At 33.7% G+C, this 22,192-nt stretch overlaps 1 protein-coding gene across 3 annotated transcripts in view; it reads right to left on the bottom strand.

Moving 5' to 3' along the window:
• LOC133180710 (UBX domain-containing protein 11-like) overlaps window positions 1-22,192 on the bottom strand; it is a 39,110-nt gene that overhangs the window by 4,281 nt on the left and 12,637 nt on the right. For all 3 annotated transcript variants that reach the window (XM_061315179.1, XM_061315181.1, XM_061315180.1), the window contains 2 exons: window positions 20,740-20,843; window positions 20,463-20,527 (listed from right to left, as the gene is read on the bottom strand). In XM_061315179.1, the coding sequence (XP_061171163.1) occupies window positions 20,463-20,527; window positions 20,740-20,843 (169 nt within the window). The remainder of the gene's footprint in view (window positions 1-20,462; window positions 20,528-20,739; window positions 20,844-22,192) is intronic.

Genomic DNA, 22,192 nt, shown 5'->3' with positions numbered 1-22,192 from the left:
TTTGTACACAAGCATGTGTATTCTGAAAGCTCAGGATGTATTTAGTTTGGGCGCTCTTCCATGTAAAACTGTATGTACTTTCAAGCATGTATCCGTAAAATCGTGTATTGGGATATTCTGTTTATTCGACGAAATAAAAGAAATGCATAAGTATATCATTCTGTACAATACAATTATAAGTTTGGTAGCAAATAATGCAAACTCAGAAGTGATTAATTTATTTTTCGATTTTCCCGAGAATTGAAAACGTCACCTCCACTTACAATTATTGTGCATGTGTACATGCAGTTTAAAACATGAGACAGAAAAATAAATTGTTGCAAACCTAGTGGTTAAGTCGGCAATTAAAATGCATAAAACTTAAAATGAATAAATACACAGGCGGATAAGATAATGATAAAAAATAAGCGTGAGATAGAGTGAAATAAAATAATATTTAAGATTTGAAATGATTTTAAACACAATTTTCCATTAATCGCTATGAGTACACATTGCATTTTAACACCGATATGACCGCGGCTCGCTAATCTCTGCGGCCACGTGTGAACGACGAGTGGGTTACAGATTTTGAAGTAAAACACAGAGACAGAACGGAATGTTAACTGTCTGCTGTAAGAAGGCGTGAATTATTGTATGTTTAAAAGTATTATTTTATGTATATAGTTTATTTAATATTAAATGAAAAATGAAATGAAGAAACAAGAGACTGATAGTAAAAATTATACTTTACACAAGTACATGTATTAATACTTAATATTTCCATCACTAATTGCAATTATTTGCCGTAGCACCTTTTCAATTACAATTGAAATAGAATACAACATCACGGGATAGAGAAATAAATTGTTTGTTTTGTTTTTTTAAGGTCTTCCGTTCCAACGGAAGACCTTCTACTGATTCTGATGGTTAAGATTATTAGGGTCTTCCGAGCTTCCTTCGGAAGACCCTTCTGTTATTCTACTGTTTCTTATTATTATTTTTTTTTTTTCCCGCCGATTTTCAGCAGGCGATTTCTCGGAGACCTTTTGTCCGATTGCTATGAAACTTTCAGGGTAGATACAATGTATTATTGCCTAAAAACGGTTTTTTCAAATTTTTGATATATACCTCCGTTCATGAGTTATTGCCCTTTAATCGATATTTGGAGGGTCTCTTGTCCAGTAGAAATCTCAATAACGACACATGATATTTGCATGAAAATTGGAGAACTTGTAACTGATACATTGCAGATGAGCAGAACATTAAAATTGTAGGCTAATTATTTTAAATTCGGAAGCTATGTGACGGCAAGTTTTAAGAATTATTTTTCCAAGAAATTTTGCTGCTTTTTGTTTAATAACTTTTAAACTGATAAAAATTTGGTAAGACATATAGAATAAAAGTTGTGTGTAATTACGAGAGCTTTCAGATAACATCAAGAAAAAGGGGCTGGCCCCTATATTCAGGGGACAGCAGGTCATAAAAGTATTTTTTGGATAGCTAAAAATATTAAAATATTATGAAAAAGTTTGAATGACATAATTTCTAACATATTAAATCTTGTCATGTGGTATAAAGAGAAACAAGCTCCGTGCTATATTTTATTCTATTTTATATAATAATTATTCGAGAATCGTACAGGAACAAGTTGTCTACAAACCAGCCACGCCTTTTAGGGCATCGTAACACATGCTCGTACGGTTTTAGATAGTTGTTGTGTTTTAAATAAATTGTTTTGATTCGATTTCTCTGTTTTCTTTTATTTAAATTGTTTATAAATGCAAGTTATTTACACAAGTAAAGGTAAATCAACATTTACTAATGCATCCGTATAGAAAAAGTCTTAATCGGGGCCTCTTGTTTGTAACCTGGATGTAAACAATCACGAGCGGCATTGTGGGAGAAGACACTAAAGACCCGATATACGAAAAACGTGATTTGATCTGGTGCTTTGTTGGCAAATATTTCAAAAAAAGTGTAGTTTAGTAAAGCATAATGCTTCATAATCAATAATTTTTTAAAAATAAATCATGTATAATACTCAATCTGATTATTTTATTTTTTGAAAAATCATCAGGTCGAATATCAGGTCTTTAGTATATCAAGTCTTTAGTACGTCCCCGGAAGTAGCCATTCAAGTCGGAATTACAGACAGAAAGTGAGAAGAAAATATGTGAAGTTGACAGTTGTACATTTTCTTAACGTACGAGCCGTATGTAGACATGCACATTTAATCCACATCTACGAAGCACATAAAATCCTTGGTTGCGTACAGGGAGCATTAGTTTTAAAGGGATATATATATATTCTTGCGCAGATTGTTTACGAGGAAATTCTGACGAGCACATTGACAGCGATGAACAGTCTTGTGTCGGAGTTTTCTGTGATAAATGTAGCGAGTGATGAAAGAGTTCACGGTGACATTTTAATATATGATTGGCGTGGACCTTGGAAATGAAGGTTAGAATTTTTCTTATCTAAAATTTAACAGCTGCTTACAGCACTGATGTTTACATGTATGTGCCAGCAAATGTATAAATGTACGCACAAACACTGATGTTTGTTATCTATTTCATGGTTCAGTCTCTCTCTGTTAGCCCTGACATGACATTGTCGAATCCCCATTGCTTTACCTTTTATTTAAATGCATGAGAGCATGTAATGTCACCAAGACTTTTTTTGATTGAAACAAAAAAATGCAAAAATTCAACAATACACTATCTAACATACAACATGTATAAACATGATAATTATTGTTATATATTCTTCAAATGAGAATCAAGCCCAGGCCTCCTGATTACAAAATGAATGCCCTACAACTAGGCTACCATTACAGATAATGAAATAGCTTAATTACAATGTAAAACATTGTTTAGTAAAAAATTAGTTCTTGAAATTAGAAAATAAAATTTTTTCATGATTGGGATATGTAAACTTAGAGTGGTATTTGGGTTATACAGTAAAACACGCTTACTGCGAACAGACTTAAATAAGGAATTGAAGCGTATAGTGAAGTGATTTTCATTCCCTGTGGTTTTAAAACATACTGAAAACTAAACTGAAAAATGAATACATTTATAATGAATCAAAATTATTTGTCCCTGGCATTTATAAGCATGTTTTACTGTAAAGACAAAATAATGGGGATTTGTTTTCACAGTGGCTGTATATTGTGAATAATTTAATTAATCGATTGCAACTTTTCAGCTTTAAACTAATCTCGTTCAAGCAGATGCTTGTCTGTCTCCGTAAACTCCAACGAGCAGGAGTTTATGGAGACAGTCGAGCATCTGCTTGAATGAGACTAGTTTTACAAATGCTATCTTCATGATCTAAGTGGTAATTTAAAAAAAAAAAAAATATGTATACTTGTATATTATTTAAAAAGTACATATTATACAAAAAATACCAACTAACCGGTTATGAAAATTATAACCCGTCATCCCATACTTTATTATATACCCAACTGTTTGTCACTCAGTTTTACTGTTGAATTTATGCAATTTATGACGGTGTGATCCGACGTTCCAGATCACCACACTGTGGTTTTCTGAATCCATATCACCCCTCTCTGAAACTGATGATGTAGTACACAGATAAATGACGTTTTTATTCTCGCGCTTCAAAAAGTTCCTTGAAAAAATGGTTTGTTTAATGTATAAAAGTTATGTAATTTATCCAAAAAGTTACTTTTTATTACATTTTGCTAGTTGTAAAGGGGTATATAATAAATTTATCATTGTAACAGTAACTTGATCTTGTTGACAGGCGCGGATCATCAGATCAAACTCGACGCTTCGCGTCTCGTTTGATCTGATGATCCGCGCCTGTCAACTTGACGTGATACGTCTCTTCGGATCAAGTTACTGTTATAATAATATATATAAACCGGTTACTACATTTCTGACTGATTAGATGGTTACCCAGTTGACCACTGCCATCCCTAATTAATTTTTTACATGTAAAAGTTATGTGCATTTCCTTTGTGAAATCATGAAAAAAAAACTTCTAATTAATCCCTATATATTATTTTATTACATCCTCAAAATTGACTGCATGTAAACATCTATTTAATAGAGTACTTTTTACAAATAATACACGGAAAATGTGACAGTATCTTTGAACTCTGTTTGATGGTTTCATTAGGGATGTTAATGAATATTTGAGTACTCGACTATCATTCAATCATATTGACTATCGACTAAAATTTGTTAAGTCGGTTGTTCGTTTAAAATTTGCTACTCTTAAATTCAATGTAAAAAATAATTGGATCTGCTCAGTTCATTTATTAAAGTATCAGTGTTCAAACTCAGGGAAAGGCTTAACCAGTCTTTGTTAATTGTTCAAAGGAATTTTGTTGTTCGACAAACATGCATTGGCATACTTTAAAAGATGTCGGATCCAAATTGTAAAGTTTCAACCTGCAATTTCATAAGATCTCATATACACTGTAATGCAACTACCTTGCAATTAATGAAGAATAATAAAACTTTATAAATACATGTAAATTGGGGAATGGTTATGAGCATAATTCAAAGGTGTTTCTTTCTGATATTAATATCAATCATTTTTAAATTGATTGATTGCAAAAATCTCATAATTAAAATTTTGTTTTTATAAGAGTTACACTTTAATTGTTTAACATCACGGGTCACTGACAAGCGAATTCAAATGGCTTCAGGTAAGAAATCAATAACAGGTACATGTACTAGCAGCAGGAAAAGAAAGGATAAATGCGAGCATTTTATGTTCTGTATATAGATAAAATGTGCAGTCAGTGATTTTTTTAGGGCTGATTTGGGGCCGAAATTTGGCCCCAGTCCCAAATGAAAATATGCCTGTATTTTCCCAAAATGTAATGGAAGTTTTCCCAAAAAAAAACTTACAAAATATGTGATCAAATTCAGTTTGTTTATTGCATGTTTTTCAGTGAAGTTCAAGCAGGTTTTGTTGTTCAGCCATGTTGGGTGGCAGGGGATAGTTTCGTACTAAAAACCCGGTCAAATTTCTTAAAAAACTGAGATATCCCCTGTTTGATGTGATATTTTATGTAGAAAAATGATTAGAATAATTATGGGACACATTTGCAGTGTAGTAGAGTGCTTTGCTGAAAAAAGTGATGTGCAACATGTAGGTGTCACTATGACGCTATATCATATACAGAGTTGTAAATGCGAAACTAAGACACGTGATCAGTTGAAGAGGAAATTCAGCTGAAAAGCAGTATGTAGGCCTTAGAAGAAGGTGTGTATCTCAGAGGGAAGGTGAATGGCCCCATATCAATTGGTGAATTTTCATTAGGACATGCATTGATTTACAGACTACTGGGTGTTTTATCCTGCTCGCTCGGGCCTGGGGGTGGGTTGTATGGGTGCGACTGAGGCCCAAATCTTGGAAAAGCAAGCCAAAATTTGGGGAGTCCCCAGGTGCATTTTTGGTACATGTGCACTATAATGGGCAAATTACATGTAATTTGTTGACATAATTTGTGAGCCATGAGCATATGAAGTGTAATTAATAAGCCCCTGGAAAACTGTCTCCATGTACATGTTTTTATGGATCGCATGTATATGTGTACCCCCTCGGCACATGTTTGGCATTAAAAAAAACTATCCTCTGACACCTTCAAGAAAACACCAATTTTCAGAAATATGTAATTTAGTCTAATTCTTCTCTAAATAAGTTTATTGATGTATACCATTTTCAAAACTCACCATATTTTTTTATTTGATTCTTATTCATTTAGGTAGAGAGACCTAAACACAAGGGGGGTAAACCTTTCCCAGTACACATTTTCAAAGAGTTTGAAGCATCAGCATAACAAATCTTAACAGAGTAAGGCAATTTTTTTCTGAGAAAAATTTATTTGTTTTAAAATAATACTCTGGGCACTGTCACATATATTTTGCTGCAATTACTTAGTATTAATTAAAATTAAAGGGGCTTAATTATTGCGATATCACTGAAATTACATAAACTTACTCTATTTTACATGTATTTCACTAAATATCATTATTTTGAAAGAAAGAATGAGTCTGACTCAGTAAGCAAAAGTATCAGTTCACAGAACCACATCTATTCAAAGATTGCTGTGCTTTATTTTTTTTTCAAATAAGACCCATTTTACTATTGATGATTGCATAAAAAATACCCCCCTCCCCTTCATTTTCCCCCTCATTTGTCTTCCATAATGAATGTGATAGAACTTAAACTTTTCATTATTTTTTTTTATAGATTCAATCTATAAAAAAAAATAATGAAAAGTTTAAGTTCTATCACATTCATTATGGAAGACAAAAGACTATCTGTTTTGTTTTAATTTAAAGAAAAATATATAATTTATATATTTTTCTTTAAATTAAAACAAAACAGATAGTCTTTTTGCATATTTAATAAAAAAAAAAAAAATCCAAAATATGTACATTTTCATGTAATTATTGGATTCTACTAAGCACCTGAAATTTACTCACAAATGCCAAGTAAGGACAGGATATTCAGGGGAATCAAATGCGTGTATTTGATCATTCAGATATGTTGAAATTGAATGTAATATACTCAGAAAAAGGACAGTCAGGAAAATCAGATTTCCACAGTAAATTTTCAATAGAATCAGGTAATGGTTGGAGGGGTAGGGTAGATAGCTGCAATTTCCAGGACTCTTCTTGAACCTTTGATGCAAGAGGGGTTTTTGTATATTACAATAAATATCCTGAAAAACAGATTAGTTTTTCTTTTTGCAAACAAGCTATCGATGTATAAATTCAAGCAATTAAGAGGTGAAATGGGATTTCTCAAAACATCAAAAATAGGAGAGTATGTGTTACATGTGAGTACATTTCATCAAGGCTTGCAATTCTTATTGAAATTTATATGTAGCTGCATTTGAAATTGATCAAAGTTACCATTAAACACTGTTTTGATAAGAAATAGTTTCTTTTGGATTGTAGGAGTTGGTCATTTTTGAAGTAACACAAAGAATATGGGGTTAAGGTGGTTGACCGTCAATTGGTGGGGTCACTTATTTGCCTCTAACTTTTTTATTTTTCATTGAAATAAGACATATTTAGTATATTTTTACTCAAAATTGATTGCACTTTCTAAATATGGAAAGTTGTTTAAATTGAAAAGCAAACTTTGAAAGTTAAAGGTGGCAGGGGATAGTTTTGTACTAAAGACCCGGTCAAATTTCTTAAAAAAACTGAGATATCCCCTGTTTGATGTGATATTTTATGTAAAAGAATGATTAGAATAATTATGGGACACATTTGCAGTGTAGCAGAGTGCTTGCTGAAAAAAGTGATGTGCAACATGTAGGTGTCACTGTGACGCTTATCATATACAGAGTTGTAAATGCGAAACTAAGACACGTGATCAGTTGAAGAGGAAATTCAGCTGAAAAGCAGTATGTAGGCCTTAGAAGAAGGTGTGTATCTCAGAGGGAAGGTGAATGGCCCCATATCAATTGGTGAATTTTCATTAGGACATGCATTGATTTACAGACTACTGGGTGTTTTATCCTGCTCGCTCGGGCCTGGGGGTGGGTTGTATGGGTGCGACTGAGGCCCAAATCTTGGAAAAGCAAGCCAAAATTTGGGGAGTCCCCAGGTGCATTTTTGGTACATGTGCACTATAATGGGCAAATTACATGTAATTTGTTGACATAATTTGTGAGCCATGAGCATATGAAGTGTAATTAATAAGCCCCTGGAAAACTGTCTCCATGTACATGTTTTTATGGATCGCATGTATATGTGTACCCCCTCGGCACATGTTTGTCATTAAAAAAACTATCCTCTGCCACCTTGGATTTCTTCATAATTAGGTAATTCATACCACTATTGTTCTTGATGCAAGTAATTAGATAATCCATACCAAGAATAGTCTTGATTAGTTATAACAATTGTTTGTTAAAGTAATACAAAGACAAAAACAAAGCTTTTGACAATGCTTTTTAAGTGATTGGGCTTTCTGGGAGATTCCCAGTTTAGCCTAATTGATGCTGAAATTCCCAATTCTGAGGGCCCCAGCCCCCAGTCCCAAAGTACTGGAAAAAAAAAACACTGGCAGTTACTGTAAATATTATATTTGAAATCAAATACATTTGATACATATATTTATTACTACATAAATGTTAATGATTCAATAATTTGTTGTATAATGGTTATAACGTAGTTTAAATATTGTACAGGCTAGTAGTCTCTTAAAGACAAAAAGGAAAATGACATGAAAAATTAATTTAAAGAACTATGCACGCTAATTCTCGATTCCCGCCTACATTTTACACCCATTTAATTCAATACTGATGGCAATTTGGCCATAAAATCTTTGTTGAATGCAAAGAACAGTTCAATGCCAATTGACTAATAATTTTATTACCAGTGTGAAATAGTTAATTACCCCTAATTCCAGCTCTTTAGATAAGGGGGGTAGACGATATTTTTCATTGAAATCGGGCTTTAAAGCATCACCACATTTTAAAATATTCTTGGATATGAATAAATGGTACTTAAATCTTTTCTTATGTTTTACTCATATAAAATTAAACATATATTATTAATAAAATACAATGATTTACTAGTAAACCCCTTTGAAATTGAAACTGGTGAAAAAATAAGCATTTTTGCAGTTTTTGTCTGTAAACATATGTTCCCCCACCCCCCGTGAAACACAAAAAGCTTTGGTATGAATATGTGAAATACCGATTTATATTACCTGTAAAAACGAAGTTTTGTTTCACGGGGGGGGGGGGGGGGGGGGGGGGAAGATGTTTTAAAAAGGTTTTCCGTTTTCCATTGATTTCTATGGTGAAAAACACGTTTTACCAAAATTATATAGTTATCTCTCTTTGTTTTCCCAAAGAAGTAATGTTTTATGAAAATTCATATAGATATCTATATAGATATGAAAAATCATTCAAATGTGTTAACTTTTGAAAATTGACTTGGAGGTAGGCAGGAGAACAATACTATCGTTCGCAGTTCTTTCAACGAGTACTCGACTTTCATTTGACTAAAGCCTCTGACTGTTCGACTTAGCTGTTCCAGTAAAATTAACATCGCTATTTATCATTTATAAGTTGTACGTTTTTTTTTTTTTTAATTTTAAATGAGAAATTTCAATTTCTTTTGGATAGGTGTGACTGCCATCTGATAACTGAAATTTGATACCAAGCATGACCATATTTGCCAGAAGAGCATCTGTTTGGAGATGACAAAGAATAAGCAGCATAGTGAAATTTAAACAGTCACACAAGGATAAAAGTCCTTCCATCTAGGATTATGGACACAACAGGCCTTAATACATTAAGAACTTGTAATATATGTATTTTTACAAAATAATTTAGAGAGAACTGCTATTTTGGCATATACGACAACAAGTGTTAACATATGTGCATATTTCAAATGACTTCAGTGCTAAGGGCATATACATGAAAGAGGATTGTTAGAAAAGTTTGCGGACACATTGATTTACAGAAAATTTACTGTGCACTTTGAAAAATGACATTTATCTGATTAAATTCTTATATTTTGTTTATCTGTTTATTAGTATGTAAAAAATCAGGTCCATTTACTAAAATTTTGAAAATATACGACTTTTACTGTGCAGTCAAAGAATTCACGGAGCAAGCATTTAATGTTTTTTGATGTTAGGGGATTTGACAACCTGATTCCAAACCTTCTGAGCTTTTCACAGCCATAAATACCTTTCAGTTCTATCATTTACATGTCTTTTCCCTACTTTAAAATTGAATAACTCTAGCAAGTCATGTTACTTTTTTCTATTGTTGGGTATCAAATATTAGTGAGATCTTAAAATCTATGTCTACACAGTAAAGCAATAGGTATGGAAACAATGCAAAATCCATAGGAGCAACATCCATGCGATAAGCGGTGTACTGGGATATCGCATGGACTGGGTCATCAAAAATGTTAATCCTTCAAAGCTACTACTATTTGAACACTTTTGTCCTAGATATGTATAAGCAATCCCTGAAGCATCTTAAAACATTTTAGTCTCTTTTGGGTATTTTCCTGTCTGAAGAAATATTTTTTTAATAGCTCGGTGCTCTCCAAGACTTTCAATGACATTGCATTTCTCAACTTTGTGTTTTTGCATTGATCATCTATAATTAGCGATGAAACAGTCATAACCCCTCTAATTTAATTCAAAATTTTGCAACATGCCCTCTCTTGAATATTGTAGCGACATGTAAAATATCATTAATTTTTTTGCACTACAACAGTGCAATTTTTTATATCAAGAAATTGGTCTTATTTCAATATAACTTTGATTACAAATAGACAACTATAAGATACATAATTCTTTTTATCTTTTTAGCTCTTGTAAGCCAAAGGCTCAAAGAGCTAATGCTATGGCCATTTGTGTGGTGTACATAAACTTTTTAGCTCACCTGAGCTGAGAGCTTAAGTGAGCTTTTCTGATCACCTGTTGTTTGTCGTCTGTCCGTCTGTCTGTCCGTCCGTCTGTAAACTTTTCATATTTTCATCTTCTTCTCAAGAACCACTGAGCCAAATTTAACCAAAGTTGGTACACAGCATCCTTGGGTAAAGGGGAAATTAAGTTGTTAAAATGAAGGACCAACCCCCTTTACAAGGGGAGATAATCAAGGGAAGACAGAAATAGGGTGGGGTCATTAAAAAATCTTCTTCTCAAGAACCACAGGGCCAGAAAAGCTGAAACTTATTTGGAAGCATCATGGGTTAGTGTAGATTCTAAATTGTTCAAATCATGGCCCCCGGGGGTAGAGCGGGGCCACAATAGGGAATATAAGTTTTACATTGAAATATATAGGCAAAATCTTTAAAAATCTTGTTCTCAAGAACCACTGGGCCAGAAAAGCTGAAATTTGTGGAAGCATCATGGGGTAGTATAGATTTTAAATTGTTCAAATCATGGCCCCTGGGGGTAGGGCGGGGCCACAATAGGGAATCAAAGTTTTACATTGAAATATTTGGCAAAACCTTTAAAAATCTTTATCTCAAGAACCACTGGGCCAGAAAAGCTGAAACTTATGTGGAGTCATCCTGGGGTAGTGTAGATTCTAAATTCTTCAAATCATGGCCCCAGGGGTAGGGCGGGGCCACAATAGGGAATCTAAGTTTAAAATATATAGGCAAAATCTTCAAAAATCTTCTTCTCAAGAACCACTGGGCCAGAAAAACTGAAATATATGTGGAGTCATCCTGGGGTAGTGTAGATTCTAATTTGTTCAAATCATGGCCCCAGGGGTAGGGTGGGGCGGCAGTAAGTATTACAAGGGAGGGAGGGTCTGGCGAAGAACAGCAGGGCCAAAGTAACTCAGGTGAGCGTTGTGGCCCATGGGCCTCTTGTTAGAATATGGGCCATAACTCAAGAACCCCTTGGCCAATTATTGTCAAATTTGTCACAGTGTATCCATGACCCAAGGGCTTCCGTTTATAGTAAACTTAGGGTTATGACCCTTAAACAAGGGGAGATAATTAGGTAAATAAAACCAAAAGTACTGGTTGCTAAAAAATCTTCTTCTCAAGAACCACTGGGCAGATTATCACCAAACTTTCACAAAAGGATGAGGATATATTATAGATTAAAATTTGCACGGGGAATCACCCTGGGACAAAGGGCTTGGTCTCAAGGTCACTTCAAAGTTGACCAAAAATTACATTTATTAAAATGTTGATATTTTGCTTACTATAAGGACTAGGATCATCAAATCTTGTCAGTTGATGCATCTAAGGACCTCATATCATGTTGACTGAATAGTAGTTCATGGTTACCTACTTTTTAAATTCTTTTTCAAAATGATTTAGAGGCATATTTTGAACAGTTTCAGGCCTATTATCATCAAACTTTTTCAGTTGACAAATGACAGAATGAGACCACTATTCTTTAAATTTGCTTGTTGTGTCTTAGGCTCATAATTCACATTATATCTGCTGCAGTCAACTTCAATGGATTCAAATATTTTTAATGAATTCTTATTTAAAAATTTTACTTGAATATATGTGTAATATACATGTACATGTAAAAGATTATTTTAACATGTTACAAAAATTTAAATATATGTGTCTTCCCCCCCCCCCCCCATAAAACATTTAAATAAAGGAACCCAAGAAGTGCAGTAAAACCATTTTTTCTTAATTTCAATTGGACCAAGATTAAACATCAAGATATCCAATGACTCCAGATAACCATGCAGGGTAAAAAACTTAAAGAATAAGGGGTTGGGAGAACCAACTCACTTCAACATATAAATGGTACATGTATTTAGATATCGGTTTTTGAGTTAATGAAGTTTAACTTTTAAGTTAAAGGCTAAAAAAGAGGTTATGTTAAAATTTTCCACAAGTGACACAGTGTCTTACTGAAATCATCCCTGTGCATTTCTTGTAAGAGTATTTTTCTACTTACTGATTGTCAAACAATGGATATCCTCAATCAGTAACACATTTGGATTACTTACTATGTAGTTATGCTGTGTAAATGTTTTGTCAATCAATTATTATGAAAGTGATGTAGCAAAACACTGATGATTCTGTAGTGTGGCATGTGTTACTAACATGATTGCATCAAAGATGTTAGATGAATAGAAAAGTCTAGAAATTAAAAATCAAAAGTCAAAGTTAAGAAATGAGGGTCTGGGAGTATTAGTGTTTTGGATACAATTTCAAGAGTACTGTTGGAGAGAGTACAGTTGAATTATATATCCTCATGCTCACTCCAGATTCAGAGTTCCGGAGATGAGGTCACTTGATATTTCTGTCAAAGAAGAAAGAGAATGTTAGCAAAGTTGACAATCTAAACAGAAACATGTAACCTTTAGGTGGAAATTAAACAAATATTTATCCATTTATTACGATGTCAACTTACAAGCTAATCGCTAAGAAGGAAGACCCACTCGTTGCTTTGCAACGAGCTTTGCTCTAGTTATTCTTTTTTTTTTCTTCTTTTTCCTAGACGCCAACTTTGAGACCTCATATCTCGCTCATTTCTCAACGGATTTTGCTCAAATTTGCAGAGTTTATAGACTTTATAAAACTCTATCAGAATGCTGTCAAACAGTTCAAAACGTCACTTCCGCTTTTGAGTTATTGCCCTTTAAATGAAAATTTATTAGGCTTCATTTCCAGACAAAGGCTCCGAGACTACAAAAGCTGGAGGAGAAATTCTACCGAATTTAGATAATAGAAGGATTGAAGTTGTGCACATCGGTTTTTGTTTTTCGATTTCTGTATTCAAAATGGCGCTAATTAGGGGTCAAAATTTAGAACCCCTAAAAGAGCGAAAATTTAGACATATTTTCCTTTGTATCTTTAAAACTAAACATATTTTGATAAGACATGTAGAATAAAAGTTGTGCACAATTTCAAGGCCTTTCATTTGACACCACTAAAAAGGGGCTGGCCCCTCAAATTAGGGATCTGGAGCCCTTTAAAGTTTTTGCTTTATAACTCAAAAACGGTAAATATTTCGAAATGGCTGTCGTTAAAAAAGTTGTTCTTTAACATCTTATTGATTTCATGAAAACGTTATTTTGTTCGAGTCTTGTGTTTTAAATGCGCCAGAAGCTTGACCCATATACAGGTAACTGTTTTCATTCAGCAAGTAAACGAGAGCTCTTCATGCGTGTAACTAAAATAAACTTACTATAAATAATAAATCTGGCTACATTAGATGCTAATATTCTTTAGAATAAGGTTCTTGAAGTGTTTTGTGCTTTATTTCCAAGTTATTTTTTGACAACTTTTCGTTTTATTTCATTTCTTTCAAAGTCGAATAAACCAGTCTACTAAAAAAGGGGAAAAAAGATAACCTTTTCTTCTTATCATATAGAAACAAACAATATACTGAGAAAATAAAACATAACTTTGAAGCATAGACTATTTACAGCCATTAAGTGTGCGCCTTTTACATTCACCTTGTGTGTTTACAATTATGTAACACCTCCCTCGATAGCGCGTGGCAAAGGAGGTCACCGGGGATCAATCGGCGTGTGTGATCCAGCGACCTAGTCATACACAAAACAAATCAGAGAATGGCCATTCCAAATTCATTTTGTAAACTAAGTCATGAGTGGATAAATATGTTGAATTTTTCAGATTATTTCATAATATCTTTGATTAAATCGCTAGGGTATTTTATTTAATATTTTATTCGCTGAATTACAGGAAAGTTGCATAGTTAGTTTTATAAACAATTTATTTCTCGATATCGAGTTAATTGTCTGTTTTATTCATAATAAAATTCAAAATATGTAACCTTAATTAATTCCTACTAGTAATGGAACTTTTGAAACTTAAATGTACATGTATGTAATCTAATATACGTTTTTTGTCGACGCCCTTAAAATGTACAACTGTATATATACAAAGCGCCCCAAATATATGCATATCGAGCGTATGGAAATACAAAATCCCACATTCACACGCGCCTCCAAAATATGTAGAATGAGACATACATGCGTAACTGTATTTGAATATTACAAATTTATTAGACACCTAACCTTGAACAAATTATTTTTTTCTACTTAAGTTGTTATTGTATGCGAACAAAATGATAAACATGTAATTATTTATAGGTTCCCATTATTTTTTCTGACATGCATGTACACGCATGCAAGTACAGAACATGCACGTTTTATAAGTGCATATGCAAGAGCGCCCCAAATATATGCATATCAAGCGTTTGAAATTCAGAAAAATTCTAAATCCCAAGTCTTTTTTTCCCATTATCTTTGCAATAAAATATCGGTTAAACTGAAATGATTTTATTGATTTACAGCATATATTAAAGTCAATTATAGGTCCGCTGAGTTGATCATGAGTTGTTTTCATAACGGGTAGTCCTCCTGGCCAGTCATCGGTTTGTAACATCGTAATTACACAGGTAAATACTAAGATGTCAATCCATATATTTTCCATAAGAAATGAATTACCGGGAGATGTCTCGTTTTCTCTGATCATATATTAATTGACAGCGTTTATGAACAGCTGTTAAAACACAGGCCTTTGTAAACCGGTAAATCACAAAAAAGAAAAATCCGAGACAAAAAACAGAAAATATAAATGTCTCTGGAAATAACATTGCCTTTAGATAACTAAATTAAATTAATGTCTGCCGATTTTTGAATTAATCTGAACATTCATTGATGTGTACCTGTACAAGCAGTGTGTATATTTTCATGAAGCCTTCGTCCAAACGAACAATATAATAAATCTTGAATGAATTAACTAACCCCTCAGTACACACACATTCGCCTACACCTGAAATCTAATCAAAATCAGATCTTTTTTACGGCCCGAAATTCTGATAGTCGCTGTATTTCTAATCTGATTGACTATACATGTACAGTACAGGCAACGCGGATCCCGTATTTCCCTCGCCCTGTCGCGGTATAAACACAACGCTGGATTTGGCCAGGTGAGACAGGTAAACCGCGTTCCCTCCGCGGGAAATTCATCACCTACATGTACCTGTCCCCGCCGCGGTTAAATCATCGATCAACTAGTATCGTAAACAAACGGGAGTTATCTCCCCGAACAGGAATTTTGCGAAATTCCCTCTTTTAAAAAACAAATTAAAATCCCGCAATGTATGTATATTTATGAAAGTATTTTCTTTTATTTCGCAAAAGGTGAAAATAATGAATGAACAAAAAAAAAAATTGTAAAGCAGAATATATTTAATCGTTTTTTTTTTTAATTTTATTTATTATTATTAATTTTGTTAAGTTATATATCAATACTAAAGCGACATCTTTTTTTAAATAGTATCAAGAAAACTATTTATAAACTGAGTCATTTGAGAGTTTAACGTGACAAATTTTTATGTCGGAAATATAAGTTTTAATAACTTCTCTTTTCAAATTATATGCGAACTGCAATGTTACATACACGTGCTAAACAATAGTCAGTGCGAATTCCGATTAACAGTTTTCAGCGTTCCTATGAGGAAAAAAAATATATCTATATACTGTTCATGTTTTTTTTTTTTTTTTTTTTTTTTTTTTTTTACCAAATTTAGAACAATATAATTCATTTAAATAATTTCACTTTACTGTATTAATGTGCAAGCATTTCCCTGAAATTGTCGAATGACCGGAAAGCTGTAATATTCGATGGTGAGCGTTTGCAGTGAGTGGGCGCGTGAACGTTATAAAAGATATCAATAAATTATAACAATTTTTATCCCTCGATATTTACTTCTTTTGTAAACAGTGGTTTGTTTTTAATTTAAACATTTCTCCAATTACAGAAGATGGAATGTGCATGGTGATGAACTTCACAAAAGAATTAAAACGGGGGGGGGGGGGGTTATATCACTAAAACTTATTATTCTCAATAATACTCAAGAAAAAAATCAATGCCAAGTTTACTTGAATATATTCTGTTTCTTTGTGTATTAAGTATTAGTCGCAATCATTTCCTGTGTATAGGGATTAGCAGAGCAAGAGCAGGAAACGGCATGCCCTAGGGGTTTCACACCTGTCCTAGAGTACCTGTGGTAAATTTCTCTGCATGTGCAAGGCGTTGTCTAGCCATACAACACACCAGTCCCTTCAACGTTTCTTCATTTTCAAATGTAACTACAACCATGAAAGTTACGCGAGTCAATATATACTTTTTCTTTTTACCCTGAGTGTATATTAAAAGGAAAAAGATCAATCATACTTTTAAAACAAATTAATAGAGTTTAAATGAAATAAAATAGATCAAATCAAATTATGTTTTATTACTTTTTTTTAAATGCCGACGGGCTTGGTATTTATGTTTCTGTTTAATATATATGTACATGTACATGTGCATGTATTATGCAAGTAGAATGTAAAATAAAAAAAAACGTGCAGAATGTTACGGCACGTGCAACGTTTTTCCTTCGGTCAGTTTATTGATTTATCGAGTCCATCGATTAAAACAAAATATTCATGATAGAATTTCAATGAAATGAATTGCTTCTGGATTATTTTTTTTCCAGTTTCAATATGTCGTTTCTGTGAACAGATAATATACCGTAGCCGATTTATCAGTTTATTGTCCAGTTGTGGACTTTGACCAATTCTACGATCAAGTTTCTGAAAAACACCGAAATAGTGACAGCCACAGACACTATTTAAGGTCTTTCGTTTAAATAGCACGATTAAAGACAAAAATATCTACCGAAACAAGATCATCGTCGCAAGCCACGGGTTTTGTGTCCATTCTATTTCCACAAACCCGTGGCTAGCTCCTACCAAATTCTCTCGTTCTCGCGACTGAATCATTGAATATTTATTAAGTGACGCCAGATTTACCCTGACCAATGAAATCACTCTGTAGCAATTTTTGGTACGCTTAAATGGCGGCGCCCATAATGAAATCATGTTTGCTATGCGTGGCAGATTTATTGAAAAAAAAATATGATAGATCCTGAAGAACAGATGTGAGTAACGTATATTCTAAAATACTTACAAGGTTTTACATTAAAATACAGGGTTTTGAATGTAGACGTTGTGCGAGAACGCTGAATAGCGTTACTCGTTAAGAAAGGAAATTCGAACCGAAGTTGATGTACAGCTCGTGGTTATGGTTACATCCAAATACAAGATAGACATCATTTTCATTGGTTCTGACTTGAAGCGTCAGATGTTATTCAATTGGTTGAATGTATGTTATTAATATTCATGAGAACGAGAGAAATTTGAAGGAGGCAGCCACGGATTTGTGGAAATAGAATGGACACAAAACCCGTGGCTTGCGACGATGAAACAAGATATAATAACATATTTTGGTGACATGTGGTAGGTACATGTATATGATATTTTAGGCCCGATATCCAAGAGGGGTCCAGTGTTAACAAATGGAAGTGACTTACCTTCTCTATTTCATAATACCGCGGGTATGATTTTTTAATAAAACGTTATGGAAAAAGACGAATAAAAATATTCTTGGACCCCGGGGTATATATTGGGGGGGGGGGGTCCTGTCCACAAGCACCGGTCTCATCCAAAGGATCGATCTCCACGTTTTACTACTTATCCAAACTGGGCATAAAACATTCTCAATGAATTTTTTAATCATTATGTTGAACCTAACAAATTATTCCGACTCGCTGTATGACCTGAAAAAACATGGCTGAACTTATCCGTTCAGAAACTCACAGACTGGGATTGTTTTTAACCAGTGTGTGTTATGGCCTTGATGCAATGTCATTTGGTCGAGTCAAGGTCACTGACAGAGAAACTGTAATTTCGCTACCGTATTTGTACTAGTGAAACATTGCTGGTATCATGCAGAGTGTGACATGGCCTTGACTCAAGTTCAAGGTCACTAAGGATAAGATGTTTTGATTGTATGTATGGACTAAAAGAACATGACGTGTCACTGTGAACTTTTCAAGTCGGTAACACACAGATTGGGTTTTATGACGAGAGTGTGTCATGGTTTGACACAAGGCATTTGGAATGTTCAAGGTCACGTACATTCCTTTACAGTTTTTCCTAGCGAAATATTGTAAGTTGCTTCCCCTTACAAGATTGCTTACATGTATAACTTTAGAATGTGGCATGACCTTGACTCAAGGTCACTTCTTCCTTCCGCAGCTCCAACGGAAGACCTATTCGTTGCTTTGCAACGAGCTCGCTCTAGTTTAATCGTATTGTTGTGTCGACAGTGACCAGGTCGGTGAAAGCGATTAAAATTCGTTATGATTTTATGTTTGGAATTAAGATTAAATGAAAGATGAGATTGTTATCTTAAAGATTCGATATAAATAAAAAAAAAACAACTTAATGTTTCATTAATCGTTGTTTCTACGCAATGGATATGTCTTCTCAGATGTTTGTTTTGTTTACATGGCTTATGACCGCAGGTGGCTGGTACACTGGTGACCTCGGCAACGTGGGATCGCGGAATGTGTTACATAACTATAAACATCGAGGTGAACATGGAGAAATGAGTACTGTTAATGATCATTAATTATTCGATGCTTAAAGTTTAATATTACTTATATAGTTATATAGATACATTTAATTCCTTCCTTTATTTGAAGACGTGTTCCCTTTAAATCTAAATTAAAAAAGAAAAGAAAGTTGTAAAGAATAATTTATGAGTGAACCACAGAACACGTTTAAAACCTTATTTAGAAGAAAATTAGCATTAAATACAGTAGGGTATATAATTTATTGCAAGTTTGTTAAAGTTATACACATGAAGAGTTCCGATTTACTTGCCGAATGAAAACGCTTACCTGTTTACGGGACCTGCTTTTTACCTACATATTACGACATATTACGCAATACTCGAACAAAACAACATTTGTATGAGATCAATAAGGTGTTAAAGAACAACTTTAATTCCGAAAGCCATATCGAAATATTTACCGTTTTTGAGTTATAAAGCGAAAACTTTCAAGGGCTCTAAATCCCTAATTTTAGGGGCCAGCCCCTTTTAAATGATATCAAATGAAAGCTCTTGCTATTATGCACAACTTTTATTCTACATGTTTTAACAAAATATTTTTAGTTTTAAAGATATAAAGGAAAATATGTCAAAATTTTTGCTCTTTTCCGCGTTCTAACTTTTGACCCCTCTCTAGCGCCATTTTTAATGCAAAAATCAAAAAACAAAAACCGATGTGCACAACTTCAATGCTTCTTCTTTTCAATTTCAAAGGGTTTTGTGCTCCAATTATTACAGTCTCAGATCCTTTGTCTGGAAACCAGAGGCATAAAAATTTCAATCAAAGGGGAATAACTCATGAACAGAAGGTAATTTTCGAATTGTATTACAGTATTCTGAGAGTGTTTTGCAAAGTCTAAAAGCTCTGAAAATTTGAACAAATTCCGTTCAGAAATGAGGAAGATATGAAGCTTCAAAGTTGGCGTCTAGGAAAAAAAAAAAAAGAATAATAAGAATAATCTTAACCATCAGAATCAGTAGAAGGTCTTCCGTTGGAAACGGAAGACCTTAAAAATCCATGTTTAAAGAAGGCAAGATTTTAGAATACACACAACAACAACATTGTGTATTTATGTTACACAGTATGTGTATATGGAGTCACTTAGGGTGTGAAATGGATCCATACTGGGCAAGGTGAAGCCAAGTTTCAATATGGATTCCAATTTCACATCCTGGATTATTCAATATTAAGCCCATACTAACTGTGTAATGAATTAATACCACTGAAAACCTTTAGAGGATTTGTTTAGAGTTCAGCAATGTATCAAATAAAAAAACAATTCAAAGTATCATTGAACATCATATATCCTCAGTATTACACCATCACAGTTAAAGATATGAACAATGAATTTTAACAAGCAAACCATTTTCTTGTCCTCATTTGTTTACAATAGATTAGTACGTACAGACATGTAGAACAGAATCTAATACACCCTGGCCTTGCTTAGAAATGGTGTATTTGAAAATTTCTGGGCATCATGTGATTTGTCTTTAGCCAATCAACATTCAACAAATTTGTCTGAATAACAGACAATTTGCCAGTTTTACCTCTTTTTGATGTCTCGGACTGTATCTGTCTCCACCACTGTGACTCCCTGACTGGTTTTAACATCCTGTAATATAAGAGTCATGTTTGTTTTCAAACTAAAAGTTATGTTTCATGGGAACTTTACTCAGGCAAAATAGCAGCATAATAAGATGTACTGTCAATAATATTGAAAGAAAACCTTTTGTGCTTTTCGATTGAAGTAAACACAAAAATAAATATACAGGTACATGTAATAGCCACTAAAACTGTTTTGTTAAAATACAGTTTTGCCATTACCTTAAAGTTTTCCCCTACAGAGTTCCGTATGTCAATGACTTTTCCATCTTTTATAACAGACTTGGGCAATTTCTGAAGGAACTGGCCCACTGTCATCTTCTTTCCTGTAACCAAAAAATAGTCAATACATAAAGTACAAATTAAATCAAAACTAGATGTCAAGCAATTTATGTGGAGAGTTACTTTACAACTGATAGTTTTCAGTATGCTGTCTAGTTTTCAAGCATTAGAAGTCAAAAGCAGTAGAGTTTGTGCAACACCCACTTGTGGACCAAGAGTTTAATGGGATCAGAAAGAGTTCAAGATACAGATTTTAACAAAGTTAGCACAAAAGTACAGATTTCTAAAGAGTTGGAAAAAGAGATCAAACATCATCACCAGAGATGGAAATAGAGAAAAACATCATCACCAGAGATGGAAATACAGATCAACATCATCACCAGAGATAGAAATAGAGATCAACATCATTACCAGAGATGAAGATCAACATCATCACCAGTCAGTAATAGAGATCAACTTCATCCCCAGACAGAAATGCAGATCAACATCATCACCAGAGATGGAAATAGAGATCAACATCATCACCAGAGAGAGAAATAAAGACTAACATCATCACCAGAGAGAAAAATAGAGATCAACATCATCGCCAGACAGAAATAGAGATCAACATCATCACCTAAGGGAGAAATACAGATCAACATCATCACCAGAGAGGGAAATAGAGATCAACATCATCACCAGAGACAGAAATAGAAATCAATATCATCACCAAACAGTTATATAGATAAACAACATCACCAGAGATGGAAATAGAGATCAACATCATCATCAGAGACAGAAATAGAGATCAACATCATCACCAGAGATGGAAATAGAGATCAACAACATCACCAGAGACAGACATAGAGATCAATATCATCATCAGAGACAGAAATAGAGATCAACATCATCACCAGAGACAGAAATAGAGATCAACATCATCATCAATGATGGAAATAGAGATCAACATCACCCAAGATGGAAATAGAGATCAACATCATCACCAGAGACAGAAGTAGAGATCAAAATCATCATTAGAGATGGAAATAGAGAGATCAACATCATCACCAGAGACAGAAATACTGATCAACATCATGACAGAAATAGAGATCAACATCATCATTTGAGATAGACATAGAGATCAACATCATCATCAGTCAGAAATAGAGATCAACTTCATCACCAGAAAGAGAATCACAGATCAACATCATCACGACAGTAATATAGATCAACATCATCACTGGAAATGAAGATAGAGATTAACATCATCACCAGAGAGAGAAATACAGATCAACATCATCACCAGAGATGAAAATAGAGATCAACAAAATCACCAGAGATGGAAATAGAGATCAACAACATCACCAGAGATGGAAATAGAGATCAACATCATCACCAGAGACAGAAATAGAAA

The sequence above is a fragment of the Saccostrea echinata genome, unplaced genomic scaffold (genome assembly GCF_033153115.1).
Source record: "Saccostrea echinata isolate AGI-Se365-2 ecotype Australia unplaced genomic scaffold, CSIRO_AGI_Sech_v1 ptg000007l, whole genome shotgun sequence".
Lineage (NCBI taxonomy): Eukaryota > Metazoa > Mollusca > Bivalvia > Ostreida > Ostreidae > Saccostrea > Saccostrea echinata.
Note: the sequence above shows the minus strand (reverse complement) of the source record. Positions and strands in the feature narration are given on the sequence as shown.